The sequence below is a fragment of the Gallus gallus genome, chromosome 2 (assembly GCF_016699485.2).
Source record: "Gallus gallus isolate bGalGal1 chromosome 2, bGalGal1.mat.broiler.GRCg7b, whole genome shotgun sequence".
In the NCBI taxonomy this organism is placed as follows: Eukaryota; Metazoa; Chordata; class Aves; order Galliformes; family Phasianidae; genus Gallus; species Gallus gallus.
Window position 1 is genome coordinate 96358878 of NC_052533.1, and position 19641 is coordinate 96378518.

A 19641-nucleotide genomic window follows, 5' to 3' on the forward strand; every position below is an offset into this window, starting at 1 on the left:
CAGAGCTTTCACTGTGGTAGTAATGACAGAAATCTCTGTTAAAACAATCACGTCAACCACCGTATTCACATCTGACTTTATCTCTGGGACCAAAGAGTCCTCTACAAGGCTTTACTTTGGAACAACCACAAGTCAGGCTGTCACTGACGTTTTTCTTCCATCCCTTCCTGCACAGTGTTTCCAGGTGACAGGCTCAATCTTTCTCACGAGAATTCTCCCCCCACTGCCTGTCCATGACTGGTTTTAATGTTGTTTTGTTTATGCAGCAGAAGATGGCCCTTAACAAACTGAAGGATCTTGAACGCACATTTAAAAATTTCCTGGAAGTGAAGGGCTCTTATGCCCAAATATTTGTGGGTTTTGGTATCTCACTTGTTTGCTTTCCAAATTGATTGCTAGTTCTGTTAAGAGATTTGATCTCTCTACAAACCTTTTTTGCATCAGAGAAAGCACGCCATGTAAAAAACAGGCATTTTTGAAGCACTTCCAAATAAGACTTGCATGGTATCGTAAGACCTATGTATAAAGTAACAAAGCAACAAGCCTGACTGCCCCACATTAACCAACATCATAGTTTGCATTTCAAGATCCTTGAAGAAGGAGTGAAACTAGTATGGGCAGCTCTATTTGTATTCAGCTCACTGTGTTTTGTTCCCCTACATTTCAATAATCCTACTCCCTAGTTGGCAATTCAGTGACAGATTTTTTAAAACCTTAAGTAATATGCTGTATTCTTTAAGCAGTTCTGTACCTCAGCACTTCCTTTTTCCCAATGTACAATTAATACTCGTAGATAAGAATGGCTGATTGTGGCACAGATTTTATGGGTAGCTGTAATTCTTCTTCAGAGAGGTTCTTTCCAGCAGTGCTGGCATAAAACAAGCCTTCAGTTTCCACACAACATCCTACTGACTTACATTCTTCTCAGGCAGCGAGTAAAGAGAATAAAGATGCAACAGTGGAAATACAGGAAAATGGTGCAGCTAAGTAAACTCTGACTTGGAAATAAAAATAACTAAAATTAGCGCTTGTGGTTATAATCTCACCCCTCATGCTAGGCTTAGAGGCTGTAGCTTTTAGTTCTTAGGTCTGCCATGCTTTCTAGATCACTCCGCATAAATATTTCATCCTGTGCCTTAGTTGACCATCTGTAAATGGAGGACAGCAATAAGTATTACTCTCTGCTTCTAGTTTGCTTTTTTTCTTTCCCTTTATGATTTTGAGGTTTTAAAATGGGCTGACTTCCCCTGTTTTAGCACAGCAGGGTTCTCATCTCCATTTAAGGCTCTGGTGTTACTGCAACACTGAGCATTACCAGCAGGAGCCATATGTGTGAGAACATTAACTTGTTTGTATCGAGAAGCAGAATAAGATGCTTTTAAAACAGCGACATACTTGAGAGATTGCACAAAAGCCACTAAGTCAATGCTATGTCACTTTTTCCACGCATACACTAAAGAAGACACTGAATAAAAACATCTTCGTGCGTCATACTTGTTGCCTTTATTGTTGGAGCTAACGCCTGTTCCTTTTCTTACACATAAACTCTACAACTCCTTCTATAAGCAGCACTGGTTTGGGCTCAAAAGTTACGTTCTCTATGGAAATAAAAAATGCTTTTTTTGTTCACAGATGCCACCTACATCCTGAGCTAAGAACTGTGAAGTTTTGTTGAACTTACTCTTGCATTGTCATGGCAGGTCGTGCGTCTCTTTGCATTCTTGCCCTGAGCAACTGGAAGCAGATATCTGTACAGAATATTTCTTTTGAGATAAACAAATCAAGTATAATAAAGCTCAGAAAGGGGGAAAAGAGAGAGTCATGCACAAACTCCAATTTTTTCCTTTAAATCAAGGACTGACTGAATACATGGCCAGGCTGTGACTCCATCCTCAGCCAGTATAAATTACTCATTTCTACAGCCTAAGCCTGCAGGATACATAGACAATTCTTGAACAATTCAGACCCAAACAAGCCCTCCAGGTTTTTACGAAGTTGCTAACCTGTCCTGGGTCAGTGTACTCCCTCTCCCGCCACCTCAGTATATGCACACCTACAATGTGTTGGCATTGGCCATCAAATGCCACCGAATGAAACCACGTTACCCACTGACAACAGAAGCAAACTTATCTTCAGAGGCATGGACTGAAGATGCTGCTGGCATGCGGACTGTAAAGCAGGATTCTTTGGGGTTGCTTTCATCATTAAAAACCCTTAGCTCCACTCCTTCAACAAAGTCTTCTCTATTCTTGCCCTTAGATCAAAAGGGAATGACTTTCTAGTAAAGAAAGCAAGAGCACTATGGACACAGAAATGTTTCCAGAAGAGCCCACAACAGGACAATTTTAAGAAGTAAAATCAAACCCCACAACGTATCAAAGTCCTATTGCTCAATCTGTTCTTCACAGTATCATGCCTGTTCTCCTACGTATGCCCTTCTGCACGTATTATATTAGTCTCACTGCATTAAGGCAATCGATACCCACAACTAGGACCATCGAAGCATCATCTGCAGGGGATGTCTTTGGCCTAAGGCTTGAATTAGAGTAAAATGTTAAAAATAAAATGGATAATCTGAGACTTCCCTGCCAGCATCCATGTTATACGAAGGAGAGACAATGAACATGCCTGGGAATCCTTCCCCTTCCTTGCTGTGAAAGCTTTCTAACATGAACAGCAAATCAACATTTACCTGGAAATTGACTACTGTATGACCTCCATTGTACTTCCCATGACAAAGGTTATACTGAATGGCCCAGAACTTTACTGGAAAAAGTAGAAATACTAACATTTATGGCACAGATTAACATTAGGGCAGGTTGCGTAGGTTTGGGAAACCAAAATAATTTCTTGAGAGGGTGCTGGTTTGTATTCCAGCCTCAATCCTCTAATGCAGCCTGAAGCTTCTGATTCACAGCCAATTGGCCGAAACAAGGTAGTAAGATGCCCAGCAAGGACCATACACAAGAGAGGGGCCAGGCACTTTTGACCACACTTCCCCCATTAACACCATCAGTGCTATTTATTTCAGGGGTATAAGGCAAGGGTGAGAAGAAGTACTGACCTGGTTTCAGATGGGAAAGAGTTGATTTACTTCATAGCGTCTGGTATGATCCTATGTTTTGGCTTAAGGAGAAAAACGACATTGATAACACACCGACGTTTTGATTGTTGCTGAGCAGTGCTATATGGAGCCAAGGACATATCAGTTTTTCAGCTTCTTGTACTGTCCTGCCAGCAGAGGGGACATGGCTGGGAGGCAGCCAGTGCTCAGGGACTGCCTGGGCATCAATCAGTGGGTGGCGAGCAATTGCTTGCACATTACTTGTTTTGTTAATATATGTATATATATATTTTTAATTACCATATATTTTTGTTATCATTACTGCTATTTCACTTTTCCTTTTCCTAGTAAACAGTTTTTATCTCTCATCACAAGTTCTGCTCCTTCCTTTCTTCTCACTCTCTCTCCTATCCCTCTGGGAAGGTGGGGAGCGAGCCAGCGGCTGGGTGGTGCTGAGCTGCTGCAGGGCTGAACCACCACAAGCAGTCAGGCCACCTTCACCAGCTTTCTGTTATTGAGCACCACCTCTGTAAATGGATCATTTTTACATCACCTGTTCTCAAGCCTATGCAGCAGAAAATGGCCCCTAGCAAACTGAAGTATCCACTCTAAATTGCTAATTTAAAATGTTTTACATTTCTAAGCCCTCAGGATAGGAAGGCAGTTGCAACTGCATAGACTGGAGATTAATGATACAGTTTCACAGTCCAGTTAGAACAATCTAATGGCAACCTGCTGCTAGAATGGCCAGTCCTGCCTTCTTCTGCCATCACCAACAACTGTGCAGCCAGCTTGCTTGCTGTTTTCTTTTCTCCCCCCTTTTGGAGAAGCAGAAAGGGTGGGAATAGTTTTCAGCTGGCTCTGCTCGCTGGTCCAGCTGGTGCCCCGGACTGTTATCCCCATCGTGAGATAGTGGAAATGGACCCGTAGTTATGAAGAACAGGGAGAGTGCCAGCTTATGCCACCTGCACACAGGGATATATCGGCTTAAACCTGGAAAACATGTCTTGATGGTTTTCAAAGAAAGCTTAGAGATTCAACTGCCCGAACTACTGCCTAAGTTTTACAGCCAAATGAAAGCAGGATGCCAAGTGAAAAGGACTGGAGGATGATAAGAATCATAGAATTGTATGAGTTGGAAAAGACCTGTAAATGTCATCTAACGGAATTTAGTTTGAGGACCAAAACCCAAGTTGCTGGGCTCCAGATATTGTTAAAGCCCATCTGCCCAAAGCCCTCTCTCTGTTCAGAAACCAGTAGGTTTCAGGTCTTGCATGACCAGTGCTTTGGAAAAGGTTGGTCTCAGTAAGGAGCGCTGTTTTTACAGCTATATCAGAACACTGCATCATATTCTCTTCAAGGAAAAGATTATCTTTGGGTGTTTGTAAGAGGCTGGCATGCCTTGAAGGCTACACCCTATCAGCAAGTAGTGATCCTACTAGAAACTTAACATTTTCCTTATTCACTGTTGGTGAGTGCTAAGTTGAAATTAAAAAGGGTGGGTGCAGCCCTCTGGAAAGGCTTTGGGGCAGGGGATGGGCAGTTCCTGAGGAAAAAAAACATAGAAGCAGAGTTTGGGATGTGTGCATGAGTGGATCTGGTCGCTCCACCAAGGAGTGCTCTGTAAGGCAAGCTCAACACCAGGACAGGAGGTGCAGAAACTTGGACGTCCATAGAAAGGCTCACAGGAAGGGCTCTGACCTCCCAGCAAGAAGCTTTGCTCTGAACAAAAAACAAAGCAACCAACAAGCAAAAAGATCTGGCAAATAAATGAGTCCCCATGCATCTTGGCCTCTTTTCCTGAAAAGTTAAAGGGATGAAACATTAGAGAAGTAAATGTGACCTCTGACACTTCATATACGGTGTTGCCTTTGCCTCAATAGCTTTTAGGCTTTTTCACTACATTTAGGCTTACTCATACCTCCTTGTTCTGCAACGACTGAGTCGTAGAGGTGGTGCTGCAGCATACAACAGAGAATCACAACATTAATTCATGCTATTTATTTTATTGCAACAGAAAATTGATGTTCTAGCAAGACAAACAGCCTGCTCAACAGTACAAAAAAACATCAGATCAGAACTTAGCCTTGTGTTATTCACTCAAAACAACATTGCCTTGCAGTGAACAGTTGCAAACATCCCGCATCACATTTATGTGAATAGGGAGTTTGGACTAATGTTGTTCCTGTTTCCATTCAGCCACTGCACCTCTTCAGCCTCCAAAAGGACACAGTCAAGTCCTTCAACAGCTTGACATCAGCTCTGGTTTAATGCAATGAAAGGCATTTCCATGCTGTTTCCCCTGCAGTCCCGCTGGGGCTGGACACCAGCCCGGCCTCTCTCCTCTGACCTCCTCCTCCTCCAGCACACAGCACTGAGCTCCCCCTGCAGGACTGCACCCCACACTGAAACCTCTGGGGGTTCTGCCTTGTCACCCCCATTCTTCTGAAGAAAAACAAGAAAACCTTAATTTTAAGCAATGCAGATGTACACATCCTGCCTCTGTAGCAGAGCGCCAGCAGTGGAAAGGGAACACCTACTGAAGATTTGAGCAGAACAGTGATTACAAAACACCAATGGATTAGATTATGCCAGAGGACTCTGAGCTATTTTATTAAAAACAAAAAGAGTAAATCTTCTGACTTCGTTTTTCTGGGCACTTTGAGAAGCAGCAAAGGGCCTGTTTTCTGTGCCACACCAGGAGCCTTGTCAAGGCATTAGATGTGGCACTGAGAAGCTTGGGTGAGTGGGCATGGTGGGGATGGGTGGATGGTTGGACTTGGTGATCTTAGTGGTCTTTTCCAACCTTAACGTTTCTATGATTTGAGCAGCCTCAGCTAGCCAGGAGCAGAGCTCACACTTCGTATTCCCTCTTTCAAGAATTAAAATTAAATTTAATTAAAACAAAATAATCTATGCTACCAAATTAAGTAGAACGAATGAACAGGAAACAAACTGCCAGTTTAACAATCAGTTTTCATCCCTCTTTATTTTCCACTTTTTACTTGAGGGACTATGCATTCATGTTCTCCATTGAAAAAGTCTGCCGCTTTTCTATGACTCAATACTGAAATGCGGCGTATTCACAGTTCAGTTCATTGTCATATTCAGTCTGGAATGGGCCATTTGGCTGATTAAGTTGTGTAGCATGTGAAGGCACCGTGACACGTACTATTAGAAATGAGAAATGGCAGATGGACATTTTCAAAGAACAAGCAACATGCTCTGGCTTTGAATATCATCTTCTAAAAATGGATATCAAAGATGAGGATTCAACATCCTCCATGAAAATATGTTGGAGCATTCCCTCCCATGACTTCAGGAAGAATTTGCCATTTCCAGCAGTATACCTCATGAAATAATAGCACTTGCCCACTTGCCATGTTTCTCTAAATTTCAGCCTGTTTTCTGCCTGGTCTGTGCCACACACAGGCTTTTCATTTGCACTATGGACTAACCACTATAAGAAATGGACCATGCACACATAGCCAAGACTGTATTCAAACTGGAAATTAGAGAATTCAAAAAAGTGACCTAAAGCAAAAAGCACTGCTGTTCTAATCACCTGCTAAAGGGACCACAGGAGAACTAAGCTGTGATTGAAAGCTATTGCTCTCACATGGCACCACCATTCTTGAACTGGTTTTCAGTTTCTCAGTCACCACTGAATGCTTCTGAGTGTAACGTATTTGGATACCAAACTCCTCAAGACATACTGTATCTCCTTCCACATCTTTTTGCTGAGAATACTATCTGTGCTCCAAAAACTGCACGCTCTTAAGAAAATATCTAAGAGACTACAATGGAATACGATCTGTTACTATCGGTGTGCTGAGCAAGGGGCATCGCAAAAAGCAATCTGTTCCTCCCAAGATCTAAAAGACACGAAGAGCTGTCCACTGTGTCCACCAGTGACATAGTAACCTTGAAAACTCATACAGTAAGAATGCATTTGTCAAAAAATTGCAGAGAACATTGGAAGGTCAGACTAGCTTCAAGAGGCAGCAGGAAACAAAACCGCAGCAGAAGGGAACAAGAATGCTCAGCTACATACCCGAGTTGTATTCTTTAAGCGAAATGTTTATCTGCAATTGAAAATCATGCAAATAATGACAGCAGCAATGTGGTAGACCTGTGTTAAAGTGTAAATGAGTTTTTAACTCCTTTTAATATTAATTACATTATATACTTATTAGAAGATATTTCAAACCTGCTTTTCTGTTTTACACTGAGCCTCAATTAGAATTTGGAGGAAGAAGGCTACCTTCAGCATCAGATCTACCAGTTATATACTTTATGACAAGCAAATCATCCATAGGTTTATTCATTAGAAAGAAAACAACCTCCAATGAAGGAGGAATGTTGCTTTGGTTTCGGCCTGTTTTTGATTATTCTTCACAATTACCTTTTCTATACATCTACTACCTAAGAGTAGTATAAAACTTTTCTTACAACGCCTGCAAGCAGAAAAATGGATGCAGTATTTCTGAAACATGAAAATATTTCTATACTCATTGCACAGATACAGAAACATAAGTGATGCTCTCCCAGTAAGATGCTTAAAGAATAAAGTTGCAATGAAAGCTGGGGCAGGCTAGAAGAAATGCCATGGGGAAATACTCCAGCACAGAAAGTGTAGACTTTAAATACATAAGACACTTAATCCATCTGTTATCAATTATTCCAAGATAATCTACTGCAGCATAGAGAAGACAGGGTAGTGCAGGTGGGTTACTAACATATAAAATGTACATACATTCATTACCCAGGGAAGCAGCAATAATAGAATCACAGGAAAGTAAGGCTGGAAGTGCTCTCATGAAGTCCATCCCCTTGCCCCAGGGCAAGATCAACTATACATAAACCATTCCTGACAGATATTAGTCTAACTTGTTCTTAAAAACCTTCAGTGACGGAGACTTTGCAATCTCCCTAGGCAATCGACTGCAGTTTTTAACTACTCTTACCATTACAAAGATTTTCCTAATGTCTAACCTACATCTCCCCACTATAGCAAGCTTGTCTATCCCCAACAAAACTGGAAAACAGATATTATTACCATCTTCTTTACATGAAATTTCCATATATTTTTGAATGGTTATCACATCTTCCCTCACTCTTTCAATCTCTGAACAAATAATGGTCAACTGAAGCATATGCAATCTGCTGGAGCAATTTCTCCAGTCTCCCATGCAATCCCTCCAAGGAGCCTCCCTATTCTGGAGCCATAACCCCTAGGCCAGACATCTTCACCCAATATATCACCAGTTAAGCAAAATAGGCAAAGAGGGAAAGAGCCAAATGAAGCATCAGGCTCTCATGTCACCTTGTGCAAAGAGAGGTCCCACATAAGCCAGCAGAACTTACTGCAGCTGAGGTATGAGGTAGAAAGAGATACCCCTGAGGAGCACAGAGGAGGAGGGCTGAGTCTACAAAAGAGAGTAAGAGGCTTTTAGACAAACCTGGAGGCTAGCTGTAGTGAGTTGGTCTGGAAGTGGGAGAAGTCCAGAAACAGGAGAAGGTGAAGGACAGTAGCAAAAAGTAGGAAGATTGCCACAAGGGTATGGAATCCTGAAGTGAAACCCAAAAGGAAAGTGACAGAGGAGTCTCGGTACAGAGGAGATTTGGACACTGGGGGAAGAGGCAGTGAGAGGCTAGGAAAGCATGAAACCCAGGACAGGAAACAATAGAAGTCCTCAATGCCAGAGGTACAGAGAGGAGATGTGAGGGCATCCCCTCAAGCTGTATTCCTCTGGCCAAGAGAAACTCCAAAAGTCAAACACAGTTTCTCTGCTGAAGTGGGGTCTGGTGGAGTATCAGCCAGGCCAAGGGGACTCTTCCTAGGAATAACTCTGCCTGTTTGGATATTGCCCAAGGTCAGGCTTTGGTGACAATGACCATGAAATAATGCTGCAAGGGATTGTAGAAAGATGTGAGGGTAGAATCACTTCCACAGGAAAAGGTGTGAGGGAGAAGATGCAGAGCAATGACAGAGCAGGATCAGAAGGCGACAGAAATAGTCAGTGCTAGACACAAGGGCAAGGGCCCACTGCATAAAGCAACCTCCCGCTATTTATTCCAGTTTCCATAGTGCCTGAGCTAATAATCCCTCTAGCAGTGCAGAAGGTCACAGGGCAGGAATGCCCAAGAGTCAGCTCAGGTCTGTCAGAGCTTATGCTGAGACGGTGCTAATAAAATCCTGATGAACCTAAGCTGACCCTGTGAGGTCAGGATGCTTCATCCATTGATTCTTAATTCACCCCACAGTATTCCCCTTATCCTTTGATCATCCTGGATCTCCCCATGCCACACACTCGCTGGTGACGGAGAGCTGATTTCAGAATCTCTCTGTTCTCCTACACCAGCACTCAAAACACACACCGGTGGAAAGGAGCTGATTTTAAAGCATAGTCCTTGACTGCCCCTGTTCCCCACCACCGGTACCCTAGCACTGGCACAGCACCAAGGGAGACCAAGGTAGGTCGTGCTCCCTTCACGGCAGCTAGGAAGCATGCCAGCGAGGCAAGCCTCCCAGCCATCACACCACTGCAGGCCCTACACCGCACTGCTCATCGTGGCCACCCAGCTCAGGGCGTCAGATGTGTCCCAGCACAAAAGCCCACTGCTTCGTGGGAACCTAAGGAAAAACAGCTTCCGAAGACTGAGAATTGCTGCTCTGCTCTGAAATAGAGTATTTATTTTTTTCAATTCTCAAGGGCCACGTTGTCTAGATCTCTGGCCTTTTTCCTTTTCCCTGGATGCTTTCAACAGGCCCAAAGAGTGCTGCTCAGAGCAGAAATGGTATTCCAGCCACACAAATGCTAAGCAGAGTGGAAAAATTATTTTGCACGTCTTCCACACAGACTCCCGTCCATATATTCTAGCATAATGTTTATGACATAGTATTGTTGATTCATAGCCATTTTCTGGTCTCCTGCAACTGCCCATCTGTTTTCTGCAGACCTGCTGTCTCACCGGTTATACTACATTTTGATTTACACAGCTGATTATTCCAGCCCAACCACAATTTAGAACTTGTCCTTAATGAACTGCATCATATTTATTTTAGATCAGTCCTCCAATAGACCGCATTAATTTTGAATTCTAATCTTGTGCTCAGAGGGTTTACATCCTCTCCCTCATTGGTGTCATCTGGAAATTCTGCACGCAGATCCTATCATCTAAGTCATTAATTAAAATATTGAATATTTTCAAGCAATCCTGGGCAGAATCACGCTTGACATACCCTTCCAGCTTGGCTATGAATCACTATTAATTAACCTGAGAACAGCTTTCCAGCCAAGTGGGTGCCTACCTTGTAGCCCACATTGCCACCCTGTTAATGAAAGAGTGATAGGCCTTTCAAAATCAAGACACGCTTTCTCTACTCACAGAGAAGTTAGGTTCAACTGACAAGGTACATCCTGGAAGAGAATAATTTACATTCATTTATCTCATTATCATCGGCAGGTTAGTTGTAAAAACAAAACACACACAAGAAAAAAAAAAAAAGCTGATTTTTTGATTCTGACATTTTTTTCCCCAAAGACTTCGATTAGCCATCTACTCCAAAAGGGGGAAAAAATGGCCCCAGGAAAGTTTACAAGTAGAAGCATTGTTGGGCCTTTCACAGTTTGGTTTCTTTTTTTAACCTTAACCGTCCTCTAAATGTTCTCCAGTGTAACTGCTAATTGCTCAGATACTACTCAAGCTATTTCATACTATGCTGGAGAGATGGTTTAATAAGCTGTAGCTTGTTTTAAAATACCTATCTCATCTGATTAGTTTATAATCAGTTTTGTTCCTGTTCTGCTTGGAATTCGTACCCGTCCAGAAGAAGAATTCATTTTCATGCCACCTGATTGCAATCTCCCTTTTTGGCAAAGAAAGATGAAAAAAAGTCATTAACTACTTGGTCCAACCTGCATACATTGGATCACAAGTTCTGGCTTTCCTTCTGAATTAGCAGTACAGAAAGTCAGTCTTCCTCTTATTACTAGTGAAGTTATAGTACATATCCTTTCCTTGTACCACAAACTTCACTAGCTGCACTTTATGTTGTGCCTTGGCCTAGCAAATTTGGACCTTGCAAACTCAAACTACTCTTTTATGTTCATCCTGGTAACACATATAGTTTCCACTTTCTGTTCAAGTCCTTCTCATTTTTCAGACCATCCAATCTTCTCTCTCTTTTTTTTAATGGAGACACCTTTTATTTGTGCTTTTAAAACTCTTTATTATGACTCGAAAAAAAAAAGCTAGATCCTTTAGAAATTGTAAGCCTTCCTGAATTTCTTAGGTTTGTTTCCCAAGAAATCTTTCCTGTCAGTTCTATGAGCTTACTTCTTTGCATACCATTGCTTTCAATTCTGAAATTCTCTCATCTTCTGAAGAACATGATTGCTATCACTCAAATTGCCTTTTATCATCATAGGCTCAGCCATCTCTTTCCTAATCGAGCCTAGAAGCACTTTCATTGCCTTTTCTACATTCTGCAATCCCAAACCTATTATACTTGCACAATCCACTGAAATCAGCATTAAGGCAGTAAAGTTAAAAGGGTTTTACCATATACTGCTGTTTGGTAATAAATGGTAAATACAGTATACCTCTTGGAACAAGAGTGATCTGTAATAAACAGCACCTCTGGCATCTGTACCAGTAAACTGAGCATTACAGACAGGATAAAAGTAACTTCTAACCTTACTGGTAAGCCTTCTAGGTCACAGCATGTTAGGAAAGGTGATTTCCTATACATTTTTCTATTAAAAAATGGAGTGTTTTGAAACACTCTAAAGGTGGCTACAACACAGAGGTACCATCCTCCAAAGCTTCTTCTAGCAGCACTACATTCACCTGTAAATTGAAACTGATTACCCTAGTTGTTCCAATAGCTAGTCACTTGGCATGGCTAGATTCAGTGTTGACATTGCACTGCTTTCAGACAACAGCTTTTTCTGTACAAATTAGCTCACTTCCACATGTGGTCATGCCCCCTCTGCCACTAGCCACTACTGTTTACTTCTACAGCTAACTCAGCATACCAACAATAGGAGCAGCACAGCAAGGGTAAGGTGAGGAACTATATGCACCTAGCACTACACTGTTACCTCGGAGTATACATTAGCATAACATGCTCCTATGAATTTGTCTAAGAAATATACACCTACCCACTGTATACTGTGATATGTGCTATAGAAATCTAACAAGGAACATGAAGGACCACCAAAAAACAAATTCAATTCAAGCTAGGAGAAACAGAAGCCTCTGCCGCCTTCTAACATAAAAGCAATGGTAACTCCACCTGTTTGCTTTACAAGTCTCCTGCCCATTTCTCCTAGAATTCTCCTGAACGCATGGTACAACTTAACTGTACTAAAGAATTAATAAACATTCAGTTAACAAGATTTCAAAATGTTTATTGATTTCTTTACCTGGGAGCAACTCCAAGGAATATAGCAATTCCTTACGAGAGAGAGTGCAACCCTCCGGCTCTCAAAGTGCCCAGAACAGGTAGGAATCTGCTGGGTTGTCACCACAACCTGACTGCTGTCCCAGATCTCCAAGGACACCAGTTTCAATATTAGCCGTTCCCTTCCACCCAGCAGCAGCCACGAGGTCAGCAACAATCTGACGTTCTGCTGCCTTAGCAGTCGGATCCAAGCACCAAGAACCTGACCTTCTAGGCACTGAGGGATAGCAGATGCTGCGGCAGAACAGTTTAAAGTTGAAAAGAAAACAATATAACATTACAAGGGTGTTAAGGGTAACAGAGTTTTCAGAGAGAGAAGAGCTGCAGCAGAAGGCAGGGCAGGAAGAGGGAACAGATACTAAACAGCAAGGCTTTCTGTGGAGAACAAAGGAGTAGCAGGAAGAAGAGGATGAGGTGGAGGAGGGTTGGCAGAGTAGCAAAGACAAAGAAGCACCAAACGCCCAAGCATCACACCCAGGAGCTGTGGGAGCATGCTGCATGTCCAGCAGAGGCAGGAGAGCCCTGCAGTGGTTCCTGGCTTCACTTCTCCCAGCAGCAGTGAAACACCTTTGGAATAAAGCTTCCCACCACCTCACCTCCAAGAATCATCTTGCTCACACATGAAAACTGTGTTGTAAATCAAAGCAGTACTTGGCAATGGGACAGTTAAGGGATTTCCCCTGGAACTGTATTATCCTGCTGAACCAACACGCAAGTGTGGGCAGCTGGACACACAGCGACCAGCCCGCTGCAGTGAGATGGTGGGATCAGCCTCTGAGGGTGGGTTTGCTGTGCAACAGGGCAAAGCCTGGGGACATGAGCAGCTTTGCTGGTCTCATCCAGGAAGATCTCCTCAAACAGCATGGAACTCAGAGACAGAAAACAATGTTCCTATACAAACAAGCCATAATCCAGCAAATGTTTAAAAGCAGAAATTTTGAATTGGAGAAATAAATGTCTCACACATCACTTATTTTCACTTTGGTACTAATCCATTATCTAGGCCCACTAAAGCAAAGGAACTATCCGGCCCATTTTCTATCCATTTCTCACAGGGTCTCAGCTGGCCGGATGATGTGGGGAAAAAAAAGCAGGAAGGGGGTTATTAGAAGGTCCTGCTTTCTCCTACCTCTCAGATTAGAAATCAGTTCAGGCACAAGACGCGCAGTGCATTCCAGGGCAGTTTACACTAGGGGGAGCTTCTCTCAGGGAGACCCACCACCTTTGTATCCTTTCTTACTGCATTATTTCCAACACATCTACACAGATGTGTACTGGAGACAGTTGAAACAATTATTGTTTAAATACTTTGATTTTGCCACTCAGCTGAGCCATCAGGGGAGGGAAGGAGTTTAAGCACAACTCAGCACAGTATCTCAGAATGACTTGGGTTGGAAGGGACCTTAAAACCCACCTAGTCCCAAACCCTCAGCGATGGGCAGGGCTGCCACCCACCAGCTCAGCTGCCCTGGGCCCCATCCAACCTGGTATTGATCACCTCCATGGATGGGTCACCACAGCTTCTCTGGGCAGCAGTGCCAGCGCCTCACCACCCTCTGAGTAAGGAATTTCCCCCTAACATCTAACCTAGATCTCCCCTCTCTTAGTTTAAAACCATTTCCCCTCGTCCTGTCACTATCAGACAGTAACCTGGCAAGTTTTGCTGAGAGGCGTGCTCTGGTTGTAATGATAAATCTCATTGCTGCCATGTTTCTGAGAAGCCTCCTGACACAATGTCCATCCTGTAGCCTCACCAAAATACCATGTTAAAGGTAAAAGCAACTTAATAGATTATATTTTATACAATGGAGATAGGCCCAACTGACCCAGGAGGCTACTCATTGTTAAGCTGTTAATGAGTACTTTAATGAAGAAAGCAAAGATTTAACTTCCCTAAGGCTTATAACAATTCATTTCAGGGGGCAGAAAATAAAGATGTTATTCACTGTTAATACCAGAGTTGAGCTGTTCCTCAAGTGAAATGTTTTAAAACGTTACTTAAGCTGAAAGTACTACAAGATGCTATTCAACTGATTTTCAAAACTCTAGTAAATTGCCCCCAAAGTACTAGCTTAATTACAAGAGAAATCCTTACCTGTGAAAGCATTTGTGGCCTGAAAACCAGCTTCCTGCATACTGCTCTCCCAGCGAAGCTTGTGATTCCAACCTTAACCTGTCCTTACTGGAGACAACTGCTGAGCTTGGAGCTGTCAAGTCACTTCCATCTTCGCTCGTCAGAGTCCATTGCTCTTTCCATTCCCGGATTTGGCACCATCCAATTGCCACCTGATCCCAGGTCTTTCAGTCTGTAGGCACTGGAGATATCTGCACTGAACCCAAGGAGCAAGCGTTGGGTAGTCCCATCAACCAGCCAGCCAGAGGATCTGGGCCATGGCGGATGTGGAAATGAAGAAAATCATCTGCCAAGACTCGAATTCCCTTTTACAACTAAGTTCTAATCCTCTGTTCCTCCAGCACCATTTTTTCAGGTCCCAGCCAACGATGGTGATCAACTGTCTCTCCTCTCTCGTGTTGCCTTCCCTCAGGCACGCTCACTGAGAAATTAAAAAAGAAGAGATTATGTTTCCCGATGACCTGTAGCAACATTAAAATTAACAGACTCCAGGGAACAAAAACCCAAAACACATTATCAGGGATTGATTGTACACATTAAAGGAGATCTTCAGAAGGCAAATATTGCGATTTTGCTGAGATGTAAAGTGTGACCACACAGCTCTTTGAAGTGCAAAGAGGAACAGTGCTGAGGGTGTCATATGCATCTCTGAGAACATGATATGATTTACATTTCAAAAGCCATATTTAGCAGAGATGGGGGCAGCAATACAATAACAAAATTGCAGTTGAAAGGGAAAAGGAAAAATACTCAAGGCTCTCAAAGTCTAGTCTATTCAAAAACCACAGTGAGATTATTAGCATTTCATATAGCTGCTTCCCATCTCTTTTGGAGCAGGAAAACGAAGCACTGGATGCCAACACTCTACACGCCATTCTGTCTTCTGAGGTTAAAAACCTTTCTACATCTGTGCCATTGATTATCTGTTTAAAATCTCAACTGTAACACAGATGACACAACTCAGACATCTTCAATGTTCGGTAATGTTAAAAATAGCCATAGACTATACAAGAGAAAGGTGGGTAAGTTGTTCGTTATACTACTTGTCCACAAGAGCATGGCTGTCTGCAACTCCCTGAAAACCAGAGCTGCTGCATACCTAGTTTTCTGAAAACTAGGATACATTAATGGGGTGAAGGACAGCAGCAAACAAGTACATACAAAGGGAGAAGGTTTTTTAGGAAAAAAAAAAAAAAAAAAAGGAATGGTTTTGCTCACAGAAAGAAAAGAGGACTTGGGAGAAGAATCCACTCGCTCCCCAGCCATCCTCCTCCTCCGTAGTGCTTGGCTCCCCTCATTCAGTAGCGCAGGCAGGTCAAAACTACGTCAGTGATGATCTTATAATCTACTAATGGATTTTAACTAATGAGTCTAGTCAGCACTTGCAGTACTGGATCAGGCTGAGGTCCACCTACCAGGGCAGCTCATAGCAGTGGGTGCCAGCACCACGGTCAGTCCGAGCACCATGTGCTCCAGCAGATGGTACAAGAGTAGGCTCAACAGATGTGTGCAACCCACCACCTGCTCCCCACCCCCAGTTTGGTGTCTATCCTGACCTGCAGCAGCTAGTGACTGGCCAACAGCCTGAAGGATAAGGCTGCACGGCCCCAAACTGCAAAGAGGATTCTCACACCGCTCGCAGCACCTCCTGCTCTGCAAACAACATTGCACACAAAGCTGGCTGGCCCTCAATGTCTTTATTAGGACTTATTGTGACAGACAAAAAAGAATCTGCTCTCAAGTGTGTTAGTGCCATTGAGTGAGTGTGACACCTGATGAGCGCTGACTCTCTGGAATACACTGAACAAAAATTAGATGCCATGATGAATTTTCTATCCTAATGATGTTGCCATTGCTTTCTCAATTCTGGAAAGACAGTACTTCTGAAAACCAAAAGTTTTTCTCAAAACACAATGCAGGACATTCAGCTGGTAGAAGGTTACAGATCAGATTCAAGACATTTTCCCTACTTCTTACCCAAACAACCCAACTTAACAGAAGAGAACACAGAAGTGAAAGGAAACTGAAAACAAAGCCTTTACATGTAATAGCTCCTCTCAGAAAAAGTTGAATAAGAACTTCAGATTCACATTTGACAAGATACTATTCGTCAACCTCAGCACTTCAAAGTGATCTGTGCAACTAACAGCCATTTCATATGAGGTCATTTTAATCTGAAGTACATACCACTGAACAAGTAAAATATACATACACCATAGCACAAATTCCTCTTGGCTCCTCACAGCATGCTAACTATTCCATAATGACTACAGATAGATGCCGCACTCATCTCCCGAGCTTTTTCTCTAGAGGTCTGAGTTTCTTCTATATTTACAAGAAAGGGTCCATATTTGCATTCATTTTCAGCCTTCTAGCTCATGGTTTTGGCTTATAAATCCACAATTTTGATGCATTCCATTTTCAGCATTTTGATGTTTTTCCTCATCCTAATGATCCTCAAGAGATTCACACCAATACCTTAGCAACCACGGAAAATCTCTCATGTTACTAAATAGATACATCTTCATATTAGATATAACACACTTCCAGTTGTTTAGAGAATAAAACACAATTACTTTTCTGAAAATTAACTTTTTTAGTGGAAGAAAAATTATTTTCCACATCTTCAGCATCCCAACTAAGCTTGTTAAGAACATAGTGGTGCTGCAGAAACTCTACAGTGCTGGCACATTCAGCAACTGCTGCTTGTTCCCAGAGAAAGGATGGGATTTTAACAACTATACTGGACACTGAAACACTTGCAGAGTTCACTTGGAGCTCAAACTTTAAAAGGTACTGCTCTCAGGCATCAGGCTTAAGACCTCCCTTAAGGCCCAAAATGCAAGAAGAGTCTCCGATACCTCACAATTACCCTAAGTGAGCATTTTCTGCTGCGGAAGCGCTCCTCTCCTTTGGCACTGAGCTGGGAGGCAGCTGGCAGGACACGGGCAGCAAACCAAGCAGTGCTGACAGAACTACAACAGTGTGTGATCTTCAGTGTGCCCATTAAAGTTTTCACAACCTGCGGAGACGCCGGTGGGAACATGTCCCATTGTATTGGTAAAGAGAAAATCTAAAACAGAAAGACCCAGATACTTTCCCTTTGCTCCATCTGTTACCTCCTTTGCAACAGGAACTCTGCTCCTACTTCTGCTTTCATTCATCCATTGCAGCGTTAGAAGAGTCTCCAAAGCAAACCAAAGGAAAACATCATATTTTATAAATACATGGCTGTGCTATAAAGATTTTCAGCTAAGTACTTACATGACTGAATGCCTAAAGAAAAATCAACTCTTCTTTTTCTTTCATCCCCTCCACTTTTCTCAGATTTGGGCTTGGGAAAGGCACCATCACTCAAACCTCACACAAATTGCAAACAAAATATTTGGACTATTTAACACATTATGCGAGTTATAGGTTCGCATGGTATATTTAGTCAGCCAGCCTGTTATTGCTCTTTTCTAAATAGCTGACGATTATATATTAAAGGGCCACTTTAAAAAATAATCTGAGAGAGAAGTGGCAGCCAGGGAGCGTAATTAAATCCTGCAATAATATCTACATTTTATGAAGAGCTGTGCAATCATTAGTCAGGACCAAGCCTGGAGGAGCTTGCACAGAAAGAAGCAAAACACTCATTTTTCCAAGATTGGTATCTCTTAAACATCTTTAACAACTCCAAAACATTGACCAAAATGTAAATGCTGCAGCATGGTTTGTTTGGGGCTTTTTTGTCCCCGTTTCCTCTCACTGCACACAGCCTGTTTCTCTGGCCACGTGCTGTTGGTTCCCACACATACAGCAAGAACTCAGCGGGTGTGTTGTCTGAAGGGGCACTGCCTGCACCCACGTACCCATCCGTGGCACAAGACATTCCGAAAAACAGTCCCCGATCACTCGTGAAAGGCCTGTCTGTAGAACAAACCTACACATCTAACTGTTTGAAAAAGTTACTGACCAGCTTGTGAGCTACAGATGAATTTAACTTCAGCAAGGGAGGACTCACTGCTCGAGCTCTGAGCTTTTGGATTAAGGAAGTGTAAAAGGGCAGCAGTACCAAATCCCCTGGCAGAACACTGCTGAACAGTGGCTGCAGGAGGGCAGGAGCAACAGGGGATTGCAACAAGCCTCTGCACCCAGGAATTCAGCAATCCACCTGAAGGCAGGACTGTCACTGCTGAACTACCCACATGCTTCAACCCTTCCCTGAAGTTAAGGCCAGTACTTCCTATGTTTTAAGGCAGCATCGACCTGGATATAAATATAAGAAGATTCTGGCTAAAAAATATTAAAAAAACATTCAACATTTTGTATTTATAGAACAATGCTTGTAAAAAAATCTTCAGTGGTTTGCTAGAGCAGTTGAAAATGAAGCATGTGTGCATACATAGAGCTTACCTCTACATCCCCTACTGGAGTCTACCAGAGTTTTCCAGGCTTTGGGTTTTCTTCTTATGGAGACTCCTAAACTAGACATCAACATTTATCAGTTATACCTAATTCTTCTTAGATGGTACGATTTGTGTTTCACAGTGTGATCTTCATTTACTTCCATCCATCATCTGTCTTCTTTAAGACAACACTTCACCAGTGCTAAGTGAATCGTGGGTTTTGGGAACTACTGTGCTTCATAACTCAAAGACCACTTAGAAAACTCAAGGTGACATTCACAGGAGAACATACACAAATCAAACCAAGAACCAGATGTTTAAAATACTTTCAGCTAATCACATCTTTCTCACACACACATATACATCATTTGTTTTCACTTTCTATCTTCACTGTTTGTAGAGCTTAGTTGTGACATTTCAAGCAGCTTCTGTATTTCACTTTTTTGGTGAATTTCAGTGACTGACACAATTAGTCTGTTGTTAAGTTACATCATATATATTTCTGTTCTTGTAGATACTTTCAGATATGCTTCAGCTTGCTCGGGAATAATGTCCAAGCTTTCTTCCTTCCTTCCTTGTT

At 42.5% G+C, this 19641-nt stretch overlaps 1 protein-coding gene across 10 annotated transcripts in view; it reads right to left on the reverse strand.

The window, feature by feature from the left end:
* LDLRAD4 (low density lipoprotein receptor class A domain containing 4) overlaps positions 1-19641 on the reverse strand; it is a 291190-nt gene that overhangs the window by 163687 nt on the left and 107862 nt on the right. For all 10 annotated transcript variants that reach the window (XM_046925120.1, XM_046925119.1, XM_046925118.1 and 7 more), the window contains one exon: positions 14632-15091. In XM_046925120.1, the coding sequence (XP_046781076.1) occupies positions 14632-14671 (40 nt within the window). In that variant the 5' untranslated portion in view covers positions 14672-15091. The remainder of the gene's footprint in view (positions 1-14631; positions 15092-19641) is intronic.